The following is a 24994-nucleotide window of genomic DNA, read 5'->3' on the forward strand; positions in this document are numbered from 1 at the left end:
GCCTTGCTTTAGATATCTCCAGTGACGAGGAACTCGTTACCTAAAAAGGCAGCCCATTCTATTTTGGATAACCAGTTGCTAAAACTTTCTCCCTTAGGTTGTAATATGACTTCCTAACCACCACCTCTTGCTCCCAATTCCCCAAATAAATCCCCAGCTTTGCCCAAGGTTGTAAAGAATCAAATCAGATTCAAAATCGTGGCTTTTGATTCCAAAACCAATGTGTTTCCATCATATCAGGTATTCATCTATCCCTGAGGGCAATATTCAAAGCAATGGTACAAGTTATAGAGAGGCCAATTTTAGGTTTAACATAGGGGAAAACTTGCCATTATCTAGAACCGTTAAAAACTATGATGCATGTACTACTTCTGAAGGGCCTCCTCCCTAGAATTCTTGTAGCAATGTTCAAGTGACTCAGTTTTCCCGTCTATAAAATGGAGGTGATCAAATTGGTGAATCTCATAACCAGAGGATAAATGTTTAATAATCACTCTGGGGGGAAGGGGGATGTTCATATGGCATACTTTTAAGCTTAATCTTCTTTATTTTGTCAATTATATGTAGAAACCATTTTTTACATTTGTTTTCTGACATTTTAGGATGCAGATTTTTCTCTCCCTCCCTCCTAGTTGGTGACTAATCTGATCTAGGATATACCCATAATTTCTTGTAATACCTATTTCCATATTGCTCATGTTGTGATAGAAGACACATACCACATGTGCAACAGAAATCTAATGAAGGAAACAAAGTGGAAGATGGTCTGCTTTGATCCGCACTCAGACTCCAACAGTTCCTTTTTTGGCTGTGATGGCATTTTTTATCATGAGTCCCTCATGTTTATCTTGGAGACTTGCTTTGCTGGTAATTGTTTAGTCCTTCCCAGCTGAATTGCTGTATAATATTTCTGTTACTGTATATGTTGTGCTCCTGGTTCTGCTCACTTCTCTTTACATCAGTTCATTTAAGTGTTTCCAGGTTTTTCTGAACTCATCCTGTTCATATTTTCTTATAGCACAATAGTATTCCATTCCATGTTCCATCCAATATACCATCCAATATTCCACATACCACAAATAGTTTATCCATTCCCCTAGGGATGGACAGGTCCTTGGTTTCCAATTTTTTGCCACTGCAAAAAGAGATGCTAAAATATTTTGGTACAGATAGGCCCTTTTCCCTTATCTCCCATTCCTTTGGGATACAGACCCAGTAGAAGTATTGCTGAGTCAAAGGGTACATGCATAGTTTTGTGGCCCTTTAAGCCTGGTTCCATATTGCTTTCCAAAATGGTTGTATTGGTTCACAGCTCCATCAACTATGTATTATTAGAGTACCAATTTTCTCCCATTCCCTCCGACATTTATAATTTTCATTTTGAGTCAAGTTAGCCAACCTGTTAGGTATGAGGTGACATCTCAGAGTTATTTTAATTTGCATTTCTCTAATCAGAGGATATCTGAATCATATGTTTAAATTCATCTTCTTTATTAACATTTTCTTACATCTAGACAATCAGGGCACAATAAGTCAAGGCCTCATTGGTAGCTGAATATTTAACAATCCAGGAGCCAGCTGCAGCCCTTCCAGATGCACCTTCCAGAGCAATTGTGAGGTTCTCATAGGCAATATAAATAAATGCTAGGCTAATCTCAAGCAATTTCAGTGCTTTCTAGGATTATGAAGAGTATGGATTCTTTTTTTCAGGTGTGGGTTGAACAATCTGACTGCTCAAGTCCTTTCCAAACTGTGAGGCTTTGTTTTCTCTATGTGTCTCTGGCTGTAGGGCAGCTGGAGGCCAATCTCCTCATTTCGTTCATTTATCTATTTACTTATTTATTTAAACCTTTACCTTCGGTCTTAGCATCATCAGTTCTAAGACAGAAAAACAGCAAGTACTGGGTAATTCAGGTTAAGTCACTTGCCCCAGGTCACATAGTAAGGAAGTATCTGAGATTGGATTTGGACCCAAGACCTCCCAACTCCAGGCCCCTTCATTTTATTTATTTCTTTTTAAATTTTATTTAATTAGATGATTTAGAATAATTTTCCATGGTTCCTTCCCTCTCTTCCCCTAACCCCTCTCCAGTATCTGATGCACAATTCCACTGGGTTTAACATTTGCCATAGATCAAGATCCATTTGCTTATTATTAATATTTGCACTAGGGTGATCTTTTAGACTCTACTTTCCCAGTCATAGCCCCACCGACCCATCTGATCAAGCAGTTGTTTTTCTTCTGTGTTTCTTTTCCCACAGTTCTTCCTCTGGATGTGGATAGCGTTCTTTCTCATATGTCCCTCTGAATAGTTCTGGATCATTGCATTGCCACTAATGGAGAAGTCCATTACATTCGTTTGTACCACAGTGTATCAGTCTCTGTGTACAATGTTTTCCTGGTTCTGCTCCTCTCACTCTGCATCATTTCCTGGAGATTGTTCCAGTTCCCATGGAATTCCTCCACTTTATTATTCCTTTGAGCACAATAGTATTCCATCACCAACATATACCACAATTTGTTCAGCCATTTCCCAATTGAAGGGCATCCCCTCATTTTCCAATTTTTGGCCACCACAAAAAGCTATGAATATTCTTGTACAAGTCTTTTTCCTTATTATCTCTTTGGGATACAAACCCAGCAGTGCTATGGCTGGATCAAAGGGTAGATATTCTTTTGTCGCCCTTTGAGCATAGTTCCAAATTGCCCTCCAGAATGGTTGGATCAATTCACAACTCCACCAGCAATGCATTAATGTCCCAACTTTGCCACATCCCCTCCAGCATTCATTACTTTCCTTTGCTGTCATGTTAGCCAATCTGCTAGGTGTGAGGTGATACTGACAGTGCCCTTCATTTTAGATGAGGAAACCAAAGCCTTCACCCATAGGGTGTCAACTTTGTATATATCTTATATAGGTCTAGACAAATATAGACTTATGCACATAAACACATACACAGGGTATAGATGTGAACCGCAAATTCCCACATTATTATGTAAGCTTCCCCAGGGCAGGGCCTTTTTCTTTGTATCCTCTGCAGAGAGAACAGTGTCTGGTAAGTAGTGATTGACTGATGACTTTGAAGTGAGGTGACTTGCCCAAGGTTGCACAAACTGTAGCAAAGTGATATGCATAGAACTCCATATAGATATTTACATAGATATGGAAAGAAGACAAATTAGAGGCTGGCCACTAGATAGATTCTTTGTCCTGAGTTAAGATCTGGCCTTACACACTTACTGGCTGTGTTATCCTAGGCAGTCACTTAACCCTGTTTGCCTCAGTTTCCTTATCTGTAAAATAAGTTGAAGGAAAATGAAATATTCCACTATCTCTGCCAAGAAAACCCCAAATGGAGTCACAAGAGGGTAAACCTGACTGAACAACAACAAAATACACACACATAAATGTAAAATGATTTGCAAACTTTTAAATATAAATATGCTATTATTACTATTACTATTATTATTATTATTATTATTGTCGTTGCCTTCAAGTTGCTGGCCCCTCAGTCAGCTAATGATAGGTATTGTTACCCTGCATCGGAATTTCTTCCATGAAAAATGGACACAATACCTCTTATTAAACATTGAGGGCGTGGGGGGGAAATCGATGGAAGTGAAAGTCTTACTCTAGTAGAATAAAGGCCCGCTTAGGGAGCCGATTGTTAAACGTTCACTAGCAGACTTCCTAGAACCCTCCCCCCCAAGGCCTTACGGGGACTGGGGAGCGTAGAGACGAGCTCCGGGCGCGGGGAGAAGAGGAGGGCGAGGACACGTGACCCCGCGTGCACGCGCTCCCTCCCACTCCCTGCAGAAGGCAGAGAGCTCGGGATCGGGCGCTCCCAGCTGACTCCCTCCCCACCCCCGGCCCAGCCTCCGAGCGCGAGCCGAGACTGGGGGCTCAGTTAGACACACCCCGCCCACAGGTCGGCCTGCCCCCCGCCCACCCTGTTCCAGACGGACCCTCCCCAGAGTCGCGCGAGGACAGGAACGACGCGGGGTGTCAGTGTTCTCGCGAGATCTCTTGTGAGGCTCCGGCCGCGCAGCTGCTAGATGAGGGCGGGGCCATTAGGGGGCGAGGCCTAGCAGCGGGGGCGGGGCCCGGCACGCGGGTCTGGGCAGCGCAGGTGTGCGCGCGTCCAGTCGGCGCTGCCTCGAGCCCGGGAGGGGACGGCAGTGGTGGCGACGGCGGCGCGCATGCTCTGGGCTCACGACGGAGGTGGCTGTGGCGGCTGGCAGTGCCCGGGGCGGAGCCCCAGCGGCGGCGGCGGTGAGGTGAGCCGAGCGCCCGGGGTGCGAGAGGGCGCGGGGCCTGGCCACCAGCCGCGAACTCTGCTTAGGTGCCATCGCGGGGGGCGTCCTGGCCAGACGAGGAAGCCACGCCCGAGAGCGCTCCTGTCAGGGGCATCGCCAGGGCAAAGACCCGGAGGCGGGAGACACTGTACGCGAGATGGGGAAGGGACTTTGGGGGCCGGAGTCCTCAGGGATTCGTTCGGTCCGCCGGGGCGGCCTCTCCTGGCGTTGCGGGGGGGCTTCGGACGGTCCTCCGTCCGGGGGCCTTGTTCCTATTCTTGGGGCTGCCCCCGCTGGAAGCCTCGTGGCCTGGCACCTGCTTCTCCCCCGCCCCGGGACCCCCGGAGCTCCCAGGAGAAAGAGCTGCACCTAGCCAGGACCTGGGGGCCTCTCCCCGCGGGCGGCGGGGGAAAGGACTGACCAAGACCAGGGACTGGACCCAGGAGTCGGGGTGACCTGCCTCCTCCCTCCCCCTCGGGACTGGAAACATCCCCTTCCGCACCCCGGGGGGGAGGCCGGCAGGAGAGGGCTGTTTGGGTCAAGTGTTGCCCCTGGGCCAGGCTCAGCTCTTGCGAGTACGTGGTGTTCTGCTCTGTTTGATGTTGCTTTTTAATACTGAGTGGGATGGGGGAGAACTGGGGTTCACGAATTCCAAAGACCCAAGTTCAGGTCCTTTCCGAGAGGCTGACCAGCAGTGTGCCCCTAGGCAAGTCACCTGAGGCAGGTAAGACGACCAGCCAGGAGTTGGGAAATTCTCGTTGATCCCTCTTGGGGACTCTTCGGGACCCCACTGGGGTTTTGTTGACAAAGATTCTGGAGTTAGTGGTTTGCCATTTCTTTCTCCAACTCATTTTGCAGATGAGGAAACAGAGGCAAACAGTTAAGTGATTTGTCCAGAGTCACATAGCTGCCCAGTGTCTGGGGCCAAATTTGAATTCAGGAAGCTGAATCTTCCTCACTCCAGGCCTGGCACTCTAGCCACTGTGCCACCAGACCCTGGGGAAATGTTTGCCTCAGGTTCCTAAATTGTAAAATGGGAGAAATAATAACAGCTACCTCCCAGGATTGATGGGAGGATCAACTGACATGACCGGTAGTAAGTGCACTATACATTATTATTGTTGTTGATCCTTACTTTCTAAGTGCCCTGGGCAGGTAGTAATCCACACTGGACATTCCTTATACCCCTGAACCCTGGTTCTCCCTTCTTCTTCGAATGCCTACCTTGGTTTCCAGGTTCCAGGTTCATATGCTAGTTTGTAGAAGCCTCCTCATGCTTCTGGATGATCCTATCTGGCATGTACATAGCTCTTTAAGTTGGCCCACGTTACCCTGTGAGGTGGGGCCTCTTATCCCCATTTCACAAGATATGCAAACTGAAGCCCAGAGCCACTACCTTCCTGGCTCCTCCAGGACACAACTTCGTAAATATCTGAGGCTGGACTTGAACAGGGGTAGCTCCCTCAGTTCTGTTCTTCCAGATACAGGGCGATGCTATTACATTCACATACTACCATTTGTTTGGCTATTCTCTGGTCATTGGACATGGCTTGCTCTCCCTGTGGGACCTTTCTTTCTGGCTTTGTCTTCCTTGGGGGCACTGACTTCTTTGTGAGATTTTTGGGTCTCCTGCTCTTTTCATAGCATTGTGGAGGTTTTTGTAACACTCAACTGAAGGTTTGATCAATTCTCCTCTTCTCCTTTCCCATCTCTTTTCAGATTTTATTGTTAGGATAGTGACTAGGCAGATCAGTGTTCCTGTTTAAAAAAACAATAAACCAAGTCTAGCTAATTAGGTGAGAAAGATGATGTACTATTTATCTTTGATAGCAAACTGAAAATTAGGTCATTTAAAGTAGCCAAACACTGTAGGGGGGACAGACTTAAGTCAGTTGTAGACAGAATACTTTTTAGAATGATGAATTGGTTTAATGTTGAATTCTTGAAATGATTCACCTATGATCGCTTTTTTTAGCCAAATGACTTCTGTCCTTCTTGAGGCCATCAGTCCTTCTTGCCTGCCATTTCCAGTAGATTGCTAATAGTTTTTGCCCTCAGTTCATCCTGCACCCAGGTACCAGAGTCATTTTCCTAAAACCCAGATATGATCATGTCCCTTCCCTGTTGATGAACTTTTGGTGGCCTCCTTACTTGCCTATAAGATAAGATATAGCTTTGCTTGGCATTTGAAGCCCTTCCCATTTCTGGCTCCAGCAGCCCCTTCTATCTTCCTTGACATTATTACCTTTCTGGCCAGCCTCTATGTGGGATGAGCAGACCCCCTCCCCCTTCCTCCCCTCCTCCTGGCTTGGGAAGCATTCTCTTCTCACCTGTGCCTCTGACAAGTGTTATCTGCCATTGAGGTCTAAATCTGGGGATGCCACCTCCCAAGACTGTACTGACTACCCTCTCTCCCTGCTCAGATTATTCTGGGTTTCCTTATCAGAGTACATGTTCTAGCTTTACCAGTTACATTTATGTTTCTTGAGAACAGGGACTTTTCCAATTGGTCCTTCTGCCTTGTTAAATTGAATGTGATTGCCAAGACTTTTGAGAGACCCTCAGATAGCAGGGAGATCAAATGAGTCACTAGTAAAAGACATTAATTCATACAGTATATACTGGAAGATCAAACACTGAAGCTAAATACTCTGGCCACATAATGAAAAGACAGGATTCTTTGGGAAAGATCCTAAGATTGGCAAAGACAGAAGGTGAAAGGAAAAAGGGACAGCAGGGGATGAGATGGATGGTAGCACTCTTTTCAGTGCTTTTTTTCTTAGTTAAAGATCCCCCAAAATCTTTGTTCTTCAACTTATTGCTATACAAGTCTAGTTTCAGTAAGACTATTTTCTTCTTATAAGCACTTGAAAAGTGCTCCCCCCCCCCCCGATTTTATTTCGTTTAAAGAAAATCATCTGAAGTATTCTTATGATTTATAATACAACTTTGGTGTAATTGGCATCAGATTTTTTACAGGCAAATGTGGATTTAAGTTTGAACTGATTTATTTTATGAGGCTATAAACAGTTTCATTCATTTGTTGCATTTGTGGTCTTGCTGAAACAGTTTGTGACCTGTGTTGGGCAAGAACTGACATTTAGGACATCCAAGCTACATCTGTAATGGAAAGCAGGTTCTTAATCTTCATTTAAGAAAGTGCAGATACAGAAATACTGCACTGGTCTCATGAGGAGCGTTAGGTTACCTCTAAGAGGTTTCCATGATCTGCCTCCGTGGTTGATTAAAAAAATTTAGCTTACAGCCTTGAACATCTTGTAGTCAGGTAAGAGGGAGGATCTGGAACTGGGGTGAAGTTGAAAGAAAGCTTCTTGATGTGTGATTCTTTTGCCTAGGTCCCTCCTCCTCATGGAGTTCTGTGTGGTCCCTAACAGGACTGAAGGTCAAGCTTGATCTGATTGTGATGGGAGAGTTTCAGAATTCTAACATTATTGACTTATTTTTGTTTTGGATCTGGTATGTTACCATTTAAGAAAAGAGCATTTTCTTGTGTATTTACATAATTAATAGAAACTAGAATAGTATTTTCTGGGCCATTTGGATATTCCTACATTACAATTACAATTTTTAATTCTGGAAGAAGATGCTTTGAAAAAGCAACCTACCAAAAGCAAATTGTCTATTTTATCATCAGAGATTTTTTACAAGGCAGATCCTCCATAACTGTGGCTGCATCCAGTCAAATGCTTAGGAAACATAACACTCTCTGTCCTCTGACTCCCTGTGTTCATAGTAGCAAGTTTCTCTCAGCAGAGGATTTCAGTTCGACAAACATTTCTTATGGACATAATATGTGCCTGGGTGCTAGGCTGGATGAAATAAGACAGTCCTAGTCCTTCTAGAACACTTTGGGGAGATTTAAAACATGCTAGCCAGCCCACCTGATTCAAAAATCCCCATAGGGTATGGGGAGGAGCAGCTTTTTATATGAACATGGCAAAGGAGGAAATCTAGAAAAGAGATGATTATATGACTTGGTTGGGGGGGGAGGGGGTTTGAGTAAGGAGTTGGTAGAGATAGAAACAAAAAAGATTTCCCTGAAACAGACTGGCAGACCCTCCAGACAGGAGAAAACAGGTGATTTAGGGAAATACCACAAGCCTGCCTCGGCATTAGGTAGTGAAAAAAGGACCCCACCTCCTGTTGGTCTCTCTCCTTCCTCCCTTCCTCTCTCTTTTTCTTCCTCCTCTCCCTCTCCTTTTTCTAATCTTTTTCATCTCTCTATTTCTCTCCCTCCTCTCCCCTTCTTCCTTCTATATCCCTTCCCTCCCCCAATTTCTGCTTTGCCTTCTAGGAGGGGAAGTTTCTATTCTGAGTCTAGTCTTTAGTGACAGGGCAGGAATCGGTTGCTAGAAGCCAGTTTGGATAATAAAACCATGAGACAATTCTTTTAAGAATCATGTTAATCTCTGAATAACCTAATAAGTGGGCAAGAAAAACTGAGGACAACAAAAAGCTGATTTTTAAAAAGTTATCTAGGTGACGGAACAGACCGGTGGCTCAGTGGATTGAGAACCAGGCCTAGAGACAGGAAGTCCTGGGTTCATATGTGGCCCCAGACAATTCCTAATTCTCTGTAACCTTGGGCAAGTTACTTAATTAATGCCTAGCTCTTACCACTCTTCTGCCTTGGAACTAGTACATAGTATTGATTCTAAGGTGGAAGGTAAGGGGTTTCTTTTGTTTGTTTTTTGTTTTAAAGAGAACTTTGAGAATATTATACACATCCAGAGAAAGAACTGTGGGAGCAGAAACACAGAAGAAAAACAACTGCTTGATCTCATGGTTCAGTGGGGATATGATTGGGGATGTAGACTCTATGATCAATGACACATGTAAAACCCAGTGGAATTGCTCATTGGCTACAGGAGGGGAGGGAAAGAACATGAATCATGTAACTATGGAAAAATATTCTACATCAATTAAATAAATTTTAAAAAAATTAGGAGGACTTTGAGATTTCAGGCTAGAAGGGTCAAAAGAATTGAGAGAGTTGGGAGGTGAGAATCCCACTGTGTTTCTGCAGACCACATCAGGATTATTGGGGTTTGTTTGGGGCCCCACGTTTTAGGAAGGACATTGGTAATCTGAAGAACTGCCAGAGGAGGAAGAACTAGGTTGGGGAAGAATCATTCATTCATACCATATGCTGAAGGAGCTGGGGATCTTTAACTTGGAGAAGGAAAGACAGGAGGTCATGTGAGCTCACAGCAAGTATGTATGAATTGAAGATGTTTTTCCTGTTGTTACAGTATTAATATCCCTACTGCCGCCTTCTTGAGAGATTATATTGTTTAGAAGTTTGGTACCTGGATTTTTGGTAGTGATCACCCAAATTTGTGATTTATTGATTTTTTTATTTTGACATGGAAGTACTAGACCTCCAGTTGGCATAGGATTTTGTGTGCTCTTTTTACTTGAGAAGAATTGGTATTCCTTACTTTGCAGGCTTTTGATAATATGTCATACTAAAAAGTAATTTCAGAAATGTATCCCTTTTTAAATGGCTGATTATTGTTTCTTTCTTTGCAGCATTCATAATCTTTACATGTGAAGAAATTTAGCAATAAAATACAATTCAGCAAAGCCCCAAGATGAAAACTGTATAGTTGTTTTCCCAATGGGGGGGGAGGGGAGTAGGAGGGAGAGAATGTGTGTCTGAAAATAAAAGAAAATTTCATTTTCCAAAATCTCTCCAGTTCTCAATTGGGAGGCAATGATACACCCACAGGCAGAGAAGAAAAACTGAGCTAGAATCTGTACTTTTTTTTTTTTTAATAGCCCTTGCCTTCTGTCTTGGAGTCAATATTGTGTATTGGCTCCAAGGCAGAAGAGTGGTCAGGGCTAGGCCATGGGGGTCAAGTGACTTGCCCAGGATCACACAGCTGGGAAGTGGCTGAGGCCAGATTTGAACCCAGGACCTCCCATCTCTAGGCCTGGCTCTCAATCCACTGAGCCACCCAGCTGCCCCCTCTGATGAATTACTTTGAAGGATCAGTGTTTGTGATTTTATGCTTGAAGAAGTACTGTGGTGAGGCTTTTTATAAAGTTGTTCTTCCAATGCTGTCCTTTTCTGAAATGAAGGTTTTCCTGAATTTGCATTTTCTTGAACTGGTCATAATTATAAAAGAATGTATCAAAAAAGAGATTTTGGATGTTTTCACCAGTGAGATAGTAACTGATAGGCCTGTGATAGTTAACATTTCTTCTTTGTTTCCTTAAAGAGCCAAAGTAGTTTTTCTAGAGTAAATTATTAACAAGGATTTTATTGTTTGGCATTGAGAAACTGACATCCCAGCCATCTGATTGGGGTTCCTAGTGGAAGGGGAATAGATTCCTTTAAGCAAAAACACATAAAGGTTACAAAAATAAAACTCTAGTGATGCCCATAATAATGTCTGTTTCATGATGATGGTACCAAGACTTGGTTGCCCTTTCCCACATTCTCTGCTCCCCTCACCCACTTTTAAGAGGACTAAAAGGGCAGCTGGGTAGCACAGTAGATAAGAGTCCCAGACCTAACATAAGGAAGTCCTGGATTCAAATGTGGACACTTCTTAGCTGTGTAACTCTGGTCAAGTCTCTTAACCCCAATTACTTAGCCCTTGCCATTCTTCTGACTTAGAACTGAGACGAAGACAGAAGGTAACAGTTTGGGGTGGGGGTAGGGAGAAGAAGCCCATGGAAGGCCAGACTGTGCCCACCTTCTCAGCCCCTGCCACCATTGGGATGGTGCTACAGATTCTAGAAGTTGTCTCAACCCCAGGGTTCATGTCAACTCTGAAAGGACTTGTTAATTGAAGTGTTACTGTGCTTGCTAAAAATTCTTCCTCTAAAGAGAAATATTGGCCATCTGTCCCAGCTTTTAGAGGTGACACTTTCTTAAAGATTTGTCTAAAAATAATGGTTACAAGCCCAAACGCAGAGCTTTGACAGGTACTACCTTCCTCTGAGGTCCTGGAAGCCTCCAAGTCAGTGAGCAAGGGGAGTGGAAGAGGAGGCCTCACGGAATGAGAGTGGAGAGTGAGGCTGGTTCCTGGAGGATGATACATTCCCCTTATGTTTATTAGTTGGCCTCACTGGGTTTTTTGGTCATCTTGTATATCTGTGTTAGTCGTACATGTTGCAAAAAGTAGTAGTCTGATGTCATCCTAATTTAATTTTTAAAGAGTTAAGTAGCCAAAGTTTGCTACATTTAATTTTATTATGAATTATTTTCATAATATAATTATATTATCTTAATACTTCCAGTTGTTGGGGAGCAACTAGTGACTCAGGGAGTTGAGAACCAGACCTAGGGACATAAGGTCCTGAGTTCAAATATGGCTTCAGAAATTTTCTAGCTATGTGACTGGAGAAGTCACTTAATCCCATTGCCTAGCCCTTACTGCTCATATACCTTAGAACCAACACAATATATTGATTTTAAGATGGAAGGTAAGAATCTTAAGGCAAAAATGCTTCCATTAGTAAAATGCTGAGCAAATGTTATCATGGAGAAGGAAATCTTAAGGTTTTCTCAATGAGTCAAATTGTTCCTGTGAAAGGGAAAAGTTATAATAATATTTTTGTTTATATTTTTTGTTCTGTTTACCCCTGTTAAATGATTTCATCCTCTTGGTGACAGCATGATTGAAATATACAATAGAAAGAATAGTGACCCAGAAGGCAGAGGATTTGGGTTCAGATCCATATCTTATACTACCTGTATGACCTTAGGCACATTTAAAAATCTCCTTGGGCCTCAGTTTCCTCATATGTAAAATGAGGGGTTGGGTAGCTTTTGAGGTCTCTAGTTATATATATATATATATATATATATATATATATATATATATATATAATTATCTAATAATTAGATATCTAATCCTTTAAATAAAGGTCTCTCAACTTGAGGGTAAAAGAATCAAGTTCAATAACAATAGACTGCAACTTATTTTTAGGAATTTTATTGTATCAAATATCGCTTATTCTAAAAAGGTAAAGTTAAGTTGTTTGTGAGACTGAGGCATTCATTGTAATAGTATTTGTTTTTTCAAAAGGATTTAACCAGTACTCCTACTTCATAGAATCGTTCATTGAGGAAGAACTTTGATTATCTAGTATAGTTCCCTCATTTTAGATAAGGAAATCTGTGGCCCAGATAGGTTAAGTGACTTGCCCAAGGTCACTGAAGTGTATCAGAGGTGGGTCTGGATCCTAGGACCTCTTATTCCAAAATGACCATTCTTTCATAGCAATAAATTTAGTACATTTTTCTTAGCTGAAATAGGCTATAGGAAGGTTATGTTAGTGAAAATAAACCTAATTGCATTACTAGCTTCAGAGGGAAGTTTTAGTATGAAAAGTTTTACTGCTTTGATATCTTGGCCTGAAAGAATAAAGATATTACCAAGAAGTCTGATTTAGTAAAGAATAACTTCAGGTAGACATTGTGTTCAACAGGTAACTTATGCCTCAGACTTTTTGAAAAGAAAAGATGATTCTGAATCTGAAAGGGCAGTTTTACATGGTTGGGGTAGCATGTTATAACTGAGATGTTCTAAAGCAACGTTGTTACCAGTAATCATCAAGGAAAGTGTATTATTACATTAAGTAAAAGAAATTTGTGGGGAATTAAATCTTTTAAAATGTTAATGTGTCCAGAGAAAGAACCGTGGGAGTAGAAACCCAGAAGAAAAATAACTGCTTGATCACATGGTTTGATGGGGACATGATTGGGGATGTAGACTCTAAATGATTACCCTAGTGCAAATATTAATAATACCGAAATAGGTCTTGATCTATGACACATGTAAAACCCAGTGGAACTGCACATTGACAATGGGAGAGGGTGGGAGGAGGGAACGGAAAGAACACGAATCATGTAACCATGGAAAAATATTCTAAATCACTAATTAAATAAAAATTTTCAAATTAAAAAAAAAAGAACTATGCTAGCTCCTAGGAATAATGTGATCAAATTGATATTGAAAAACAATAATAAAATAATTTCTGCTTTTAATGACTTTACATATTACTAGTGGGAAATATATTACATGCACAAATAAGTGAAAACAAAATATATTCAAAATAAATTCAAAGTGAGCACTCCACATTTTTGAGCCCATAACCTCTATTCATATAAATACATAGAAAAACGTAAAAAAAAATGTTAATAGGGAAAAAATAGGGTTCATGGAAAAAGAAAGTGTTGTGAATGTCCTTTCTCTGTCCCCCCTTCCTTTTTTAAACCTTACCTTCTGTCTTGGAGTCAAGGAGGCAGAAGAATGGTAAGAGCTAAGCAATGGGGGTCAAGTGACTTGCTCAGGATCACACAGCTGGGAAGTGTCTGAGGTTAGATTTGAACCTAGGACCTCCCATCTCCAGGCCTGGCTCTCAATCCACTGAGCTACCCAACTGCCTTCCCCCCCCCCCCCTTTTTTAAAAACTCTTACCTTCTGGAGGTTAAGTGACTTGCCCAGAGTCACACAGCTGAGACGTATTTAAGGACAGATTTGAAGCCAGGACTTCTTTTTCCCTGCCTGACTTTCTATCCACTGAGGCACCCAGCTGTCGTATTATCCTCTTTTATCAATATCAGCTCCAACTTGGATGATATCCATGTCAAAATATCAGATTATGACACATTATTGGCTAAGATGTTTTTGTACATTGGAGGTTGGGGTGGAGACCAGGGGAAAATCCTGAATGTTAAACCAAAATTTAATTTACGCAGACCTGTCAGGAGTACACATGTGTGGCTAAATACCAAAGCACTCTATGTGTTATGCTTTTTGGTTAGGGTTCAAATATCACATGATCATAAGGCTGCATAGTTTTTAAAAGGAAGAAATTTTAAAATTTTGAATCTGGTCACCAAGAAGAAACTTTAATGAATGAATAAATTTGAGTTTAAAGATTTTTCCTTTTACACAGATCATTAATTACCTATTTTAACAAGTACTTAATGGAATGTTAGAGGAACTGGGAATCTAAGACAAAAAAACCCAATCAGTTTGGTGAAGAATATGTTGACAGAAAATTAGATGTGAAGTAGATACAAAGTAATTTCTACCTGGTGGGGCAGGTGGCCAATGGTCTGTGAGGCAGAAGGATTTGTGTTCTTAGAGGATCTGCTTATGCTTTTTTCTGAACTTCATTTATATTCCCTACTCTTAATAAATATTAAATCAAATTAGTATTCCTATATCCAAAGTAGATATAGTATTATGTACAAAATTGCAAATCTGTTATGTGTAGCTTTTAAAGTTTTAAGTATAATCCAGTTTATAACTTTCAAAAATGTCCTACTTGTGATTTTTCTAGCCTTCCAATCTCTTCTATTCATTTTTGAAAAAATGCTACAAAGACCCTCTTTTCGGGGGGGGGGGCACAAGAGCACATGAATTCTATCACTAGGTTCTTTTTTCCACTCCTTGGAGAAATAGAAAAAAAAACCAAACCCTTTGTAACAAATATGCATAGTTAAGTACAACAAATTATCACATTGACCCTATCTGGAAATGCTTCTTAATCTGCATCTTGAGCCTGTCCATCACCTTTTTGACAGGAGAGGAGAAATATTCTTTTTCATTGATCTTCTGGAATCATGGTTGGTCAGTGTCTTGAACAGAGTGGTTAGTCACAGTTCATTTTTACTGTTAGAGTAGAAGTCATTTGCCTGGTTCTGTTTACTTCATGCCTCATCAGTTCACACAAGTTGTCCTAGGCTTCTCTGAAACCATCCCTTTTGTCATTTTTCTTTAAAAACAAAACAAAACAAAATCCCTTACCTCCCGCCTTAGAATCAATACTATGTATTGGTATGGGCTAGGCAATGGGGGTTAAGTGACTTGCCCAGGGTCACATAGCTAGGAAGTGTCTAAGGCCAAATTTTAACCTCGGATCTCCTATCTCTAGGCCTGGCTCTCAATCCACTGAGTTACCCAGCTGCCTTCTGTCATTTCTTATGGCATGATAATATTACATTACATTCCTATATCCAACTCTAATGTGTTGAACTATTCTCACTCATCTGCTTTCACTAAAGCATCTTCTTGGGTTTTTGTCACTACAAAAGTACTGCTATAGTCTTTCCTTCCTTCCTTCCTTCCTTCCTTCCTTCCTCCCTCCCTCCCTCCCTGTTAGCATAGAGGTGTATAGGGATTAACCAGCCCACAGAGACAGGAAGTAGGAACTGGGGAGCCCCCTGCTGAGCCAGCATCTATTGCAAGCTGTCAGTTGCTGACAATTAGGGCTGGCAGTTGTGTGTGTGTGGGGGGGGGGGAGTTGGCAGCTGGGCATGAATTGGGAATTGGTTGCTGGTAGTGTGGGTAGGTGTTTATTTGCTAGAATATAAAGGCAGACCAGAGCTTACTGAGAGGGCTTTTGACTTCAGCCTTTAAAGGACTTTTTGCCTCAGGGATCTCTAGAGAGCAGGAGGTCTGTCTCATAGGCAAGAATCTGCTGGCAGTTGGCTACTGACAGTTTGGGCTACTATAGAAAACTGATTGAAGGAGTGAGTGAGTTAGTGATAGCTATCTATTATTTTAGGGAGTTAGGTAGTTGTTGAATCATTTTCAGATAGTGTAGGTTAGATAGGCCTAGTGTTTGCCAAGCAAGAAGAAGCTTTCCTCAGAAGACAGAGGAAGTTATTAGGAATTTTAGGTATATTTATAGGATATAAGATTATTAATCTTTCCTCTTTTCTATCTTTTTTTCTAACTTTATGGGGTGATTGTTATAGGCAGATATAGGCAGTTTTAGGTAGTAAATATAGATAGTTATAGGATAACTAGTATAGGAAATTAGGAAATTTTCTTTCTCTACCTCTTTCCTATATTTCTCTCCTTTACCATATTCATTTTATGGTATTCTTTTACTATCTCTATTTTTAACTAAACTAAATTGTTAATTGTTAAAAGCTGCTAGAAAGTTTTCTTTTCTCTGGCTTAAAGGGATAATATTAATTTACAATTTTTCTATATTCTCATTAAAACTTAAATTATTAAAAGCTGCTCTCTTATTTTGTCAAAACCCCCATTTTAACTCTTACACTGCCTGCCTTCCTTTTCCTTTAGCTTTGATTTCTGTAAGGAAAGAGGTCTACTAGTAGAATGGCTGGGTCAATTTAGTGACTTGGAGAATAATCCAAATTTCTTTCCAGATTAGCTAGACCAATTTACAGCTTTATCAGCATTTTGCACAGACATTGTAGACCTGATTTTTTTTTTTTGTGGCTCCTCCAACTACTCTCATTTAACTTTCTTGAATTTTCTGCCAGTCTGACAGGTATGAGGTGAAGCCTCAAAAGTTTTTTTAATTTATATTTTTCTAATTGCTAGTGGTTTGGAGCATTTATTCCATGTTGTTGTTGATAGCTTCTGTTTCTTTCCTTGAAAACTGCCTATAGATAAGATAACCTTTGACCATTTTCTTATAGGTGCAAAAGTTTTTTTTCCCTCTCATTAGCTATTTCCATTTTAATTTTAACTGCATTGGGGTTTTTCATGCAAAAGATTTTCAATTTTATGTTAGCATTGTCAACTGGTGTTCAATTATACATCCAATTTTCTCTAGGAAGAAGAATTTATACTTTTTCCCCATTCATGTTGTGGAAAATGTTTTCTTTTAATTTGTTTATAATTTGACTTTTTGTACATAAGTCATGTATCTATTTTTCCTGATCTTTGAAGGAAACTAGTTTTCTTCTGTGACCACAGTCATGAAAAGTGAGACACAACTGAACAACCACAATAGTTTCTAAAGACAAAACTGGTGAGAGAGGGAATATTTTCCAGATTTGGAGGACAGTCGATTCAGAGGCACAGAGATTAGAGATAGTTAATATGTATGTAAGAAAGTGAGCTGACCAGTTTGGCCAGACCATGAAGTACATGTTGGAGAGCAATGTGCAAAATAAACCTTGAAAGGTAGGTTGTAGCCAGACTGGAAGGAGCTGGCAAAGGCAAGCCAGAGTTTGTGTTTCTGCCTGGTGGCCAGAGAGAGGCATTGGATTCTTGTCAAGCAGGGGCATGATGACATGGCCACACATGTGCTTTAGTAATATCATTTTAGCACAACTGTGTGTAAGATGAATGGAGGACTGAGTCAGAGTCCAGGCTTGAAGTGATGAGGGCCTGAGCTATGATGATGGCCACATCATCATCATCATCATCATCATCAGGGAGTTAAAAGAAGGCTAATGACGTTAGAAAGGGAGAATCAACACTCTGGCAACTGACCTGGATCTGTGTGCTCCAGGTGTGAGAGGGAGGTGAGCATGACTTGGGAGTTGTAAGTCTGGGTTACTTGGAAGGATCATGGGCCCTCAGTGAGAATGGAGAAGTTAGAAGACGCAACATCTGGGATAAAAACAATGAGTACATGTTGCACCAAGACATCCTGGGAAAAGGGGACAGCTAGGTAGCACAGTGAATAGAACTCCCTGGCCTAGAGTTGGGAAGACTTAGGTTCAAATTTGGCCTCAGCCGCTTCTTAGTTATGTGACCTTGGGTTTTCTACATGTTTATTTATGTAGTTCTTAGTTTTAAAAACACATCAGAAAAGGGTCTTTTAGTTTCCTCAAAAGCAACACTGAACTGAAAATGAGGTAGGTGCCCATCAACTGAGGAATGGCTATACAAATTATGGTACAAAAATATGAAATATTACTGTGTAGTAAGAAACAATAAATGAATGCAGAGACCCAGTGAAAGAAAGTCTTATATGACATGATGCAAAATGAGGTAAGCAAAACCAGAAAGAATTAAAGAAAGATAACTAATCAAAACTAAATGCTGAGAAATGCTATTGACCAGCCTTGCCCAAGGTCACACAACTAGTACATATCTGAGACTGTGTTTGAACTTGGGTCTTCCTATCTCCAGGCCCAGGGCTCTTGTCTACTGAGCCACCTAGGCGAAAGGTTGAGTGAATTGCCCAGGGTCACACAGCTAGTAAATGCTTTATGTCACATTCGAACTCAGGTCTTCCTGACTTGGGCCCTGTGCTTTATCTGCAGGGCCATCTATTTAGCAGCCTCATTATAGGTAACTACTTAAACTAAGTTGTGGAGAAAATGCTATTTGGCCTTGGTTGTTTCTTAACCAAACCAATGAATCATGGTCTGGTCTCTGTTTTTAATGTCACCCCATTTGACTTACTAAAAAACTAAATGCAGTGTATCTATGTGCAGTGACAGAGTAAAATCAATTGTGTGAAATATTCTGTGTGTTTACATTTTTGTGCAATAGGAATGTGGAGATTGATAGAGAGCCTACTACCTGAGATTTTATTGAATTACCTTCTTAGACATATTTTCCAATGAAACAATGATTTGAATGTTGAAAGCTTGAAGTACATACTAAATAAGAATCACTGAGATACTTTTCTAATGTGGTCTACTTCCATTTTTATAATAATTTAAAATTTAACTGTTAGCCTTTTTCGATACATTTTAGTTCTGAATTTAGATTTTGTTCTGTGATTGTTAATGTTTATTTGGATGTAAATGTTTTTATTTTTTCCTTTTGCAGACTATCAGTGATGAGACAGTGGTGTGAAATATGGCCTCATTGAAGATGATTTCATCAGTGAAAGACAGAATCTTCTTCCCTGAAAGGAAAACACAAGCAAAATAGATGTTGGAATAATGCTGAATCTGGATTCAAAATGTCACAATGTACATTTTTGATCTAATTAAGATAAGCAGACTGTGGGTTACAAAGACTTATTCAGGGATATGTCTTTTAGTGGTTCTTTCTTAAAGTCTTTCCCGGTGGATCCACCCAACTTTTATGATGATTTTCTCTTTTTAAGACATTTTCATCTGCAAGGATTTGACTAAGGCCCTTTTCAAAAAATTTTTACGGGCTCTGTAAGAATAGTGATAAGATGCCTTGATATAAAAGTTGCAGCATCAAGAAAGACCTTAACTTGGAAACTCCAAAGGAAAAGACTTTTGGGGCTAACTGCTTGGACTATTGTAAATCAGATGGACCATTTATTTAAGGCCGTGGCTATTTCAGCTTTGGAGACAGTGTAATAAATAGACTGCTCACCCTCTACACACACAGAGTGATCGAAATATGGCCTGGGTGAAGTTCTTACGGAAACCCAGTGGCAATCTGGGCAAAGTTTATCAGCCTGGAAGTATGTTATCACTAGCACCTACCAAGGGCTTATTAAATGAACCAGGACAAAATAGTTGCTTTCTCAATAGTGCTGTACAGGTAAGTCCTTTTACTAATTCTTTAAAGTGGTAGCAGTGTATGTAATCCTTCAGGCTTGCTAAGTGGTTTATGTGCAGGATGTCCCAAAAGTTCTAGCTTTAATAACTTAAAACTACGTGGTACATATTATTTAACAAGAAAGCCTCTGGACATTGTTTTTAAACATCAATTAAGAATGAAGATTTTATTGATTTGGGTACATTTTTTCTGCAATCTATATACTCCCTAACTACAATGACCTATGATAACTCCATTTGCCTAGCACTTGCCTTTCTCTCTTAAGAGTTGTTACTGTAGGATTTAAATTAATGTCCCAATACTCCAAATATTATATTTTATAAGTTTATTAATAATCACTTGAAGTAAAGGAATAAAAAGGTAATTATCTAACAAAATATAAGGCCATGTAAGTAGATTCTCCTGCCACTCACCTCACACCACTTCAACCAGACGGGATCACAAGAGAGCAAACTTCTAAGAGTAAGATAAGGTTAAACTTTCTCAATTTAGCCTAATAATTAATACCTTCTAATAACAAAAAAAAATCTAAAATTATTAACTTCCTCCAACACTCCGGGATTCTGGGCTGTGAGATGGGGGCGGGGGGGAGGGGATGAGGGAGAAGGCAGGGTTACTTCCCCCAGGTAAAAGGAAAAAGGAGTCAGGAGGGTTAGAGGCTAATTGTTATTAAAACACACACACACACCTGGCTTACCAGGTTGCAGGGAGCAATGGCTATCCAGCTGCTTAGCTGTTGGCAATATAAGGAAAAGAGGGATTTGGATTTATGCTTCACCAGCTGCCTAGAAAGTGACTCACAAGGACTTCCAGCTTGTGTGTTCAAGAGTGGTGGTGGCAGACTCATAGGAACAGGAGTGGCAGCAGCAACAGCAGTAGCAGCTCTTGGTGGGGGGGTTGGGAGGGGAAGTTACCTTCGTGATCACCAAAAATGTAGGATTTAAATTAATGTTTAATACTCCAAGTATTATATTTTATAAAGTTTATTAATAATAACTTGAAGTAAAGGAATAAAAAGGTAATTATCTAACAAAATATAAGGCCACGTAAGTAGATTGTTCTGACACTCACCTCATGTAAAGATAATTTTAGGGTTGTGACTTAAAAATCTAGAGTTAATTGGTCACTGGGAAAAATCCCAAATAAAATACCCAAGTCAGTCTGGAAATTTATGGTAATTTAATATAGAGAGAGGGAATTTAAAGAGAAGGAGGGAAGAGGATATAGGATTTCTCCTGCCTGGCCTATGCCAGGGGGAGTTTAAAATCCCCACCTCTAGGTCTCTGAAGAAGATTAGAGGCTTCTAAGAGGATAAAGTTGGAAAGTAAAGGAGGGAAATTCAACCAGAAACTCACCACCAGACCAGACAATAGCTTGTAGCCACGCTAAGATGCCGAAAGGCCAGCATGCTGCTCTCAGCTAACTCTCCACCACCAATCAGGGAAAGAGGGTGTTCTGAGAGACGAAAAATCCCAAATATATAGCCTTTCACCCTTGTGTCTCCTCTACGTTTTCACGTCTACCAATCACATCAAAGGCTTTCTCCAGGACTGCCCATACTTTTAGTTCTTGATTATATCTTTTGAGTTACTTAACATTTCTTTAAGTTCTCCTTTTGTTAGTTACTTGACCTTTTTGTGAATAATTTAACCTTTATACTTACTTAACACCTTTTTGTATTAAGACCTAAAAATAGACTTAGCTTAAAATTCCAGCTTTACTATAAGGTGAGAACTAAGTACCTTCATTGTTCAATCAGGAGTTTACAACTTTATCTTCCCCTAAAGTACGTCTAAGTAGGGTGGAGTAATTTTAAAGTTCACACTCATACCAAGTGGGATCACAAGAGGTTGAGAGATGGGGTTACACAAAATTTATATTCTCCCTACATCAGCACATAATATGAGAAGGAAAATGGGGTGCTCGTAATTGTAGTTCTAGGGTTCAAATTGTAATTACACATTACTAAGAGAGTAAAGGTTTAAGAAAAAAAATACTTGAGAGCAGTGAAGCAGCTCAGTGGATTGAGAGCCAGGCCTAGAGATGGGAGGTCCTAGATTCAAATCTGACCTCAGATACTTCTTAGCTGGGTGACCCTGGGCAAGTCACGGATAAATACCTTGGTGAGCCTTTCCAAATTCAGTGCAGTCTCCATCATGAGTCTTTCCAACCTGAAAGGACCTGCAGAAAGCATGAACTCCTCAATGTATAGGCATTGAGGGATACCTCTTTGCCAAAGGAGATGTTTGAGGAAAGAATGAGTGAATGTGCATTTCTTAAACATTTCTAAATACTGGAGAGAGACAGCTAGGTGGCATGGTAGATAGAGCAGTGTCCTGGAGTCAGGAAGACTTGTTTTCTTGAGTTCAAATCTGGCTTCACATACTCAGTAGCTGGGTGACCCTGGGCAAATCACTTTACCCTGATTGCCTCCGTTTCCCTATCTGTAAAATGAGCTGGTAAAGGAAAAGAGCAACCATTCCAGTATGTCTGCCAAGAAAACCCCAAATGGGATCACAAAGATCTGACAGAACTGAAAGACTCAACAACAAAAATAAGCAGTCAGTCAGTCCCTGCCCTTGACACTAAGCTCATGTTCTATTGGGGAAAATATCTAGGGAATGTTTCAGCTGAAATTCACATGGAAAGGACCCAGGGTCCTAGTAAAGCAGATGGTGAGGCCTCTTCTTTAAAGTCCTCTCCACAGAGAAAAATATAGCAGTTTCCGAAATCGAATCATTTGTCAGTGCCAAGATCTTTGATGACAAGAAACTTCTTTTCTGGGTCCCTTGTAATGGTGGCTACAGCCCTTGTAGAGGCAGTGCCCACACTGCATCTCCACATTCAGGTTTGCATTCTAGGCTGATGTCTGTGGGCACCCACCTGGAAGCCTGGCTATTCCCAAGACTCTTGGGTTCAGGATTCTGGACTGTCTCTTTTTAGTTCTGAGAGGAGTTGGTATTCAGAGTGCTCCTTTACCTTGCCTGGCACATGTTGCTTTCTTCCCTTTCAGTTAAACTAGCTTGCCTGCCCAGTGAGAGGCAGTTGCTGGGGATGTTGCTTGAACTGGGCTAAAAGTGAGACTCTTGGTCTCTGAAAGGTGCTGCCACTTCCGAGGTTTGGAGGCAGTTGGGGCTTTTTTAACTGGACCATCAGGGTCAAAAGGAAATGGTCAAGATGGGGTGATGGCTCAGTTTGTCTGGCACAGGCTGTAACTGAAGGAATCTAGTGGAAGGTCTCCTTTAGAAAGGGAGAATTTGGGGGCAGCTGGGTAGCTCAGTGGATTGAGAACCAGGCCTAGAGACGGGAGGTCCTAGGTTCAAATCCGGCCTCAGCCACTTCCTAGCTGTGTGACCCTGGGCAAGTCACTTGACCCCCATTGCCTAGCCCTTACCACTCTTCTGCCTTGGAGCCAATACACAGTATTGACTCCAAGACAGAAGGTAAGGGTTTTTAAAAAAAAAAAAAAGAAAGAAAGGGAGAATTTAAAATCTGAAAGCATCCCTGGTAGCTTTTTTCTGTTATTTCTTCATTTCTTAATGCTCCTTCTTCTCTACCTGGTAGCTATTCTTTGTAACAAAGACTAAAAAGGGAACGGTTGAAAAGTACCTCATCCAAGGTCCACAGAAACCAAGTCTGCCAGTACATGTAGTGTTTACATTGGGCTGGAGTCACATAACTTCTTCAGGTTGGATTTTTTTCCTTTTTTCTGGTTGCAGGGAAGTTGGGTTTATTATCCGCTTACTTCAAGCAGCCTTAGTTGTAATGTTCCTGTGCTTTGCTCATCTTTTCTTAAGAGAAAATTCCTGGATGACAGGTTAGCCATTCTTCAAGAGAACATTGAGGTTCTTGACTGTCAAAAACAAGCTGTTTGGGGATAGCTAGGAGGCTCAGTGAATAAAGTACCAGGCCTGGAGATGGGAGGGCCTTGATTTCTGTCTTAGAAACAGCTCTAATACAGAAGGACATGGGCTAGGCTAGTAGTAGAGTGACTTGCTCAGGGTCACACAGGAAGTGTATGAGGTCTTCCTGACTCCAGATCTGGTACTCGATCCACTGTGCCACCGAGCTGCCTCTCTAACATTGACTATTTCCATCTTTTGTCATCTTTTGCCAATTTTCTAGGTAGAAGGTAAAGTTTCAGAGGTTTTAAAAATGTTCATTATTCTTTTATTAGTGGTTTAGAACATTCTTTCATGTATTTGTTAATTTTTATAGAGTTCTTTACATATAACTCATATCATCCCCAAACCTTGCTAATGTTTTTTCTTTACTTGTGCTATTCCACTTTCTTTTCTTGCCTCATTGCTCTAGCAGGCATTTCTGCCTCTACAATTTTGTTTCACCCCTGATTTTATTGTAATATGTTTCTTTGTAACAGAGCTAAATTAGAATCCTTTCCAGTAGGAATATGTTTATAACATTAAGCTTAAATTTGCCTCTTTGCAGTTTTCCCTGTTGTCCCCAATTCTCTTGTGATCAGATAGAACATACACTTAATCTCTCTTCTGAATCATAGCTCTTTCATTTGAAGACATCTAGTGTGAATTTTCACATCTCCAAGGGAAACATACCCAGTTACTTCAGCTTTTTCTCTTGACCTGGGCCCAGATTCTTTCATAGGCCATCTTGTTTGCCCTTCTCTGAATGCTCCCTAGCTTATCTCCCCTCTTCTTAAAACTGGTACACAGAATTGAATCTGAGATTATTGATGTGCTCTGTCCAGCCCAGGAGATGGGGATCCTTGCTGAAAGCTGGATGGACCTTTGGGAACAAAGCCAAACATCTCATTGCCATTGCCATTTTTGGTGAGGTGAGGGGCTGCCTCTTATTAAGCCTCTTATTGAGTCCATTAACACTGTCCGTCTTCCCCCTACCCCCCCAGGCATTTTTCAAACTTGTCTAGTGATGGCTTTTCCATCTTTTACCCGTGAGGTTAATTTTTGGGACTCAAATGCAAGACTTTTGTTCCTAGATTTACCCCCAGTGCTATAGCAAGGTAAGAGCTTTTTCAAATCTGTCTCTCTTCCTGGCGTCACCTGCCATTTTGTTGAACATGCTTTTTAGGCTTTCTTCCAAGTCATTGATAAAATGTTAATTACAAAGATCCCTGGAAACACTACTGGGCTGGGCCTACTTACATGACACTTAAGTCTTTGGCTCTTTAAATCTGTTACCTATCCTTTTTGCCATCTGCAGATTTGATGAGCTTGCTCTCTAGACATTCATCCAAGTCATTGATAAAATGTTAAACAGCCAAGATCCCTAGTGGTTCTAAAGTTGAATTGGCCTGCTCATTTGACACAGAATCATTAACTCTTGAGTGCTCATTCAAACAGTTCCAAATCTAGCTTAATTGTATTTTCATCTAGCCCCTTCTGAGCTCTAATCTCGCCATTCTTTTCCATCAGAATGGTAGGAGATGCTTTATCAAATGCTTCCC

The 24994-nt window shown here is 40.9% G+C and overlaps 1 protein-coding gene across 2 annotated transcripts in view; it reads left to right on the forward strand.

The window, feature by feature from the left end:
• Nucleotides 1-4053: 4053 nt before the first annotated feature.
• USP53 (ubiquitin specific peptidase 53) overlaps nt 4054-24994 on the forward strand; it is a 69481-nt gene continuing 48540 nt past the window's right edge. Inside the window, exons 1-2 of one of the 2 annotated variants that reach the window (XM_007495549.3) lie at nt 4054-4279; nt 18838-19533. In XM_007495549.3, coding sequence (XP_007495611.2) covers nt 19390-19533 — 144 coding nt within the window. In that variant the 5' untranslated portion in view covers nt 4054-4279; nt 18838-19389. Of the gene's footprint in view, nt 4446-18837; nt 19534-24994 lie in introns of both variants that reach the window. The other variant, XM_001371653.4, reaches the window with a different exon arrangement.

The sequence above is a fragment of the Monodelphis domestica genome, chromosome 6 (assembly GCF_027887165.1).
Source record: "Monodelphis domestica isolate mMonDom1 chromosome 6, mMonDom1.pri, whole genome shotgun sequence".
In the NCBI taxonomy this organism is placed as follows: domain Eukaryota; kingdom Metazoa; phylum Chordata; class Mammalia; order Didelphimorphia; family Didelphidae; genus Monodelphis; species Monodelphis domestica.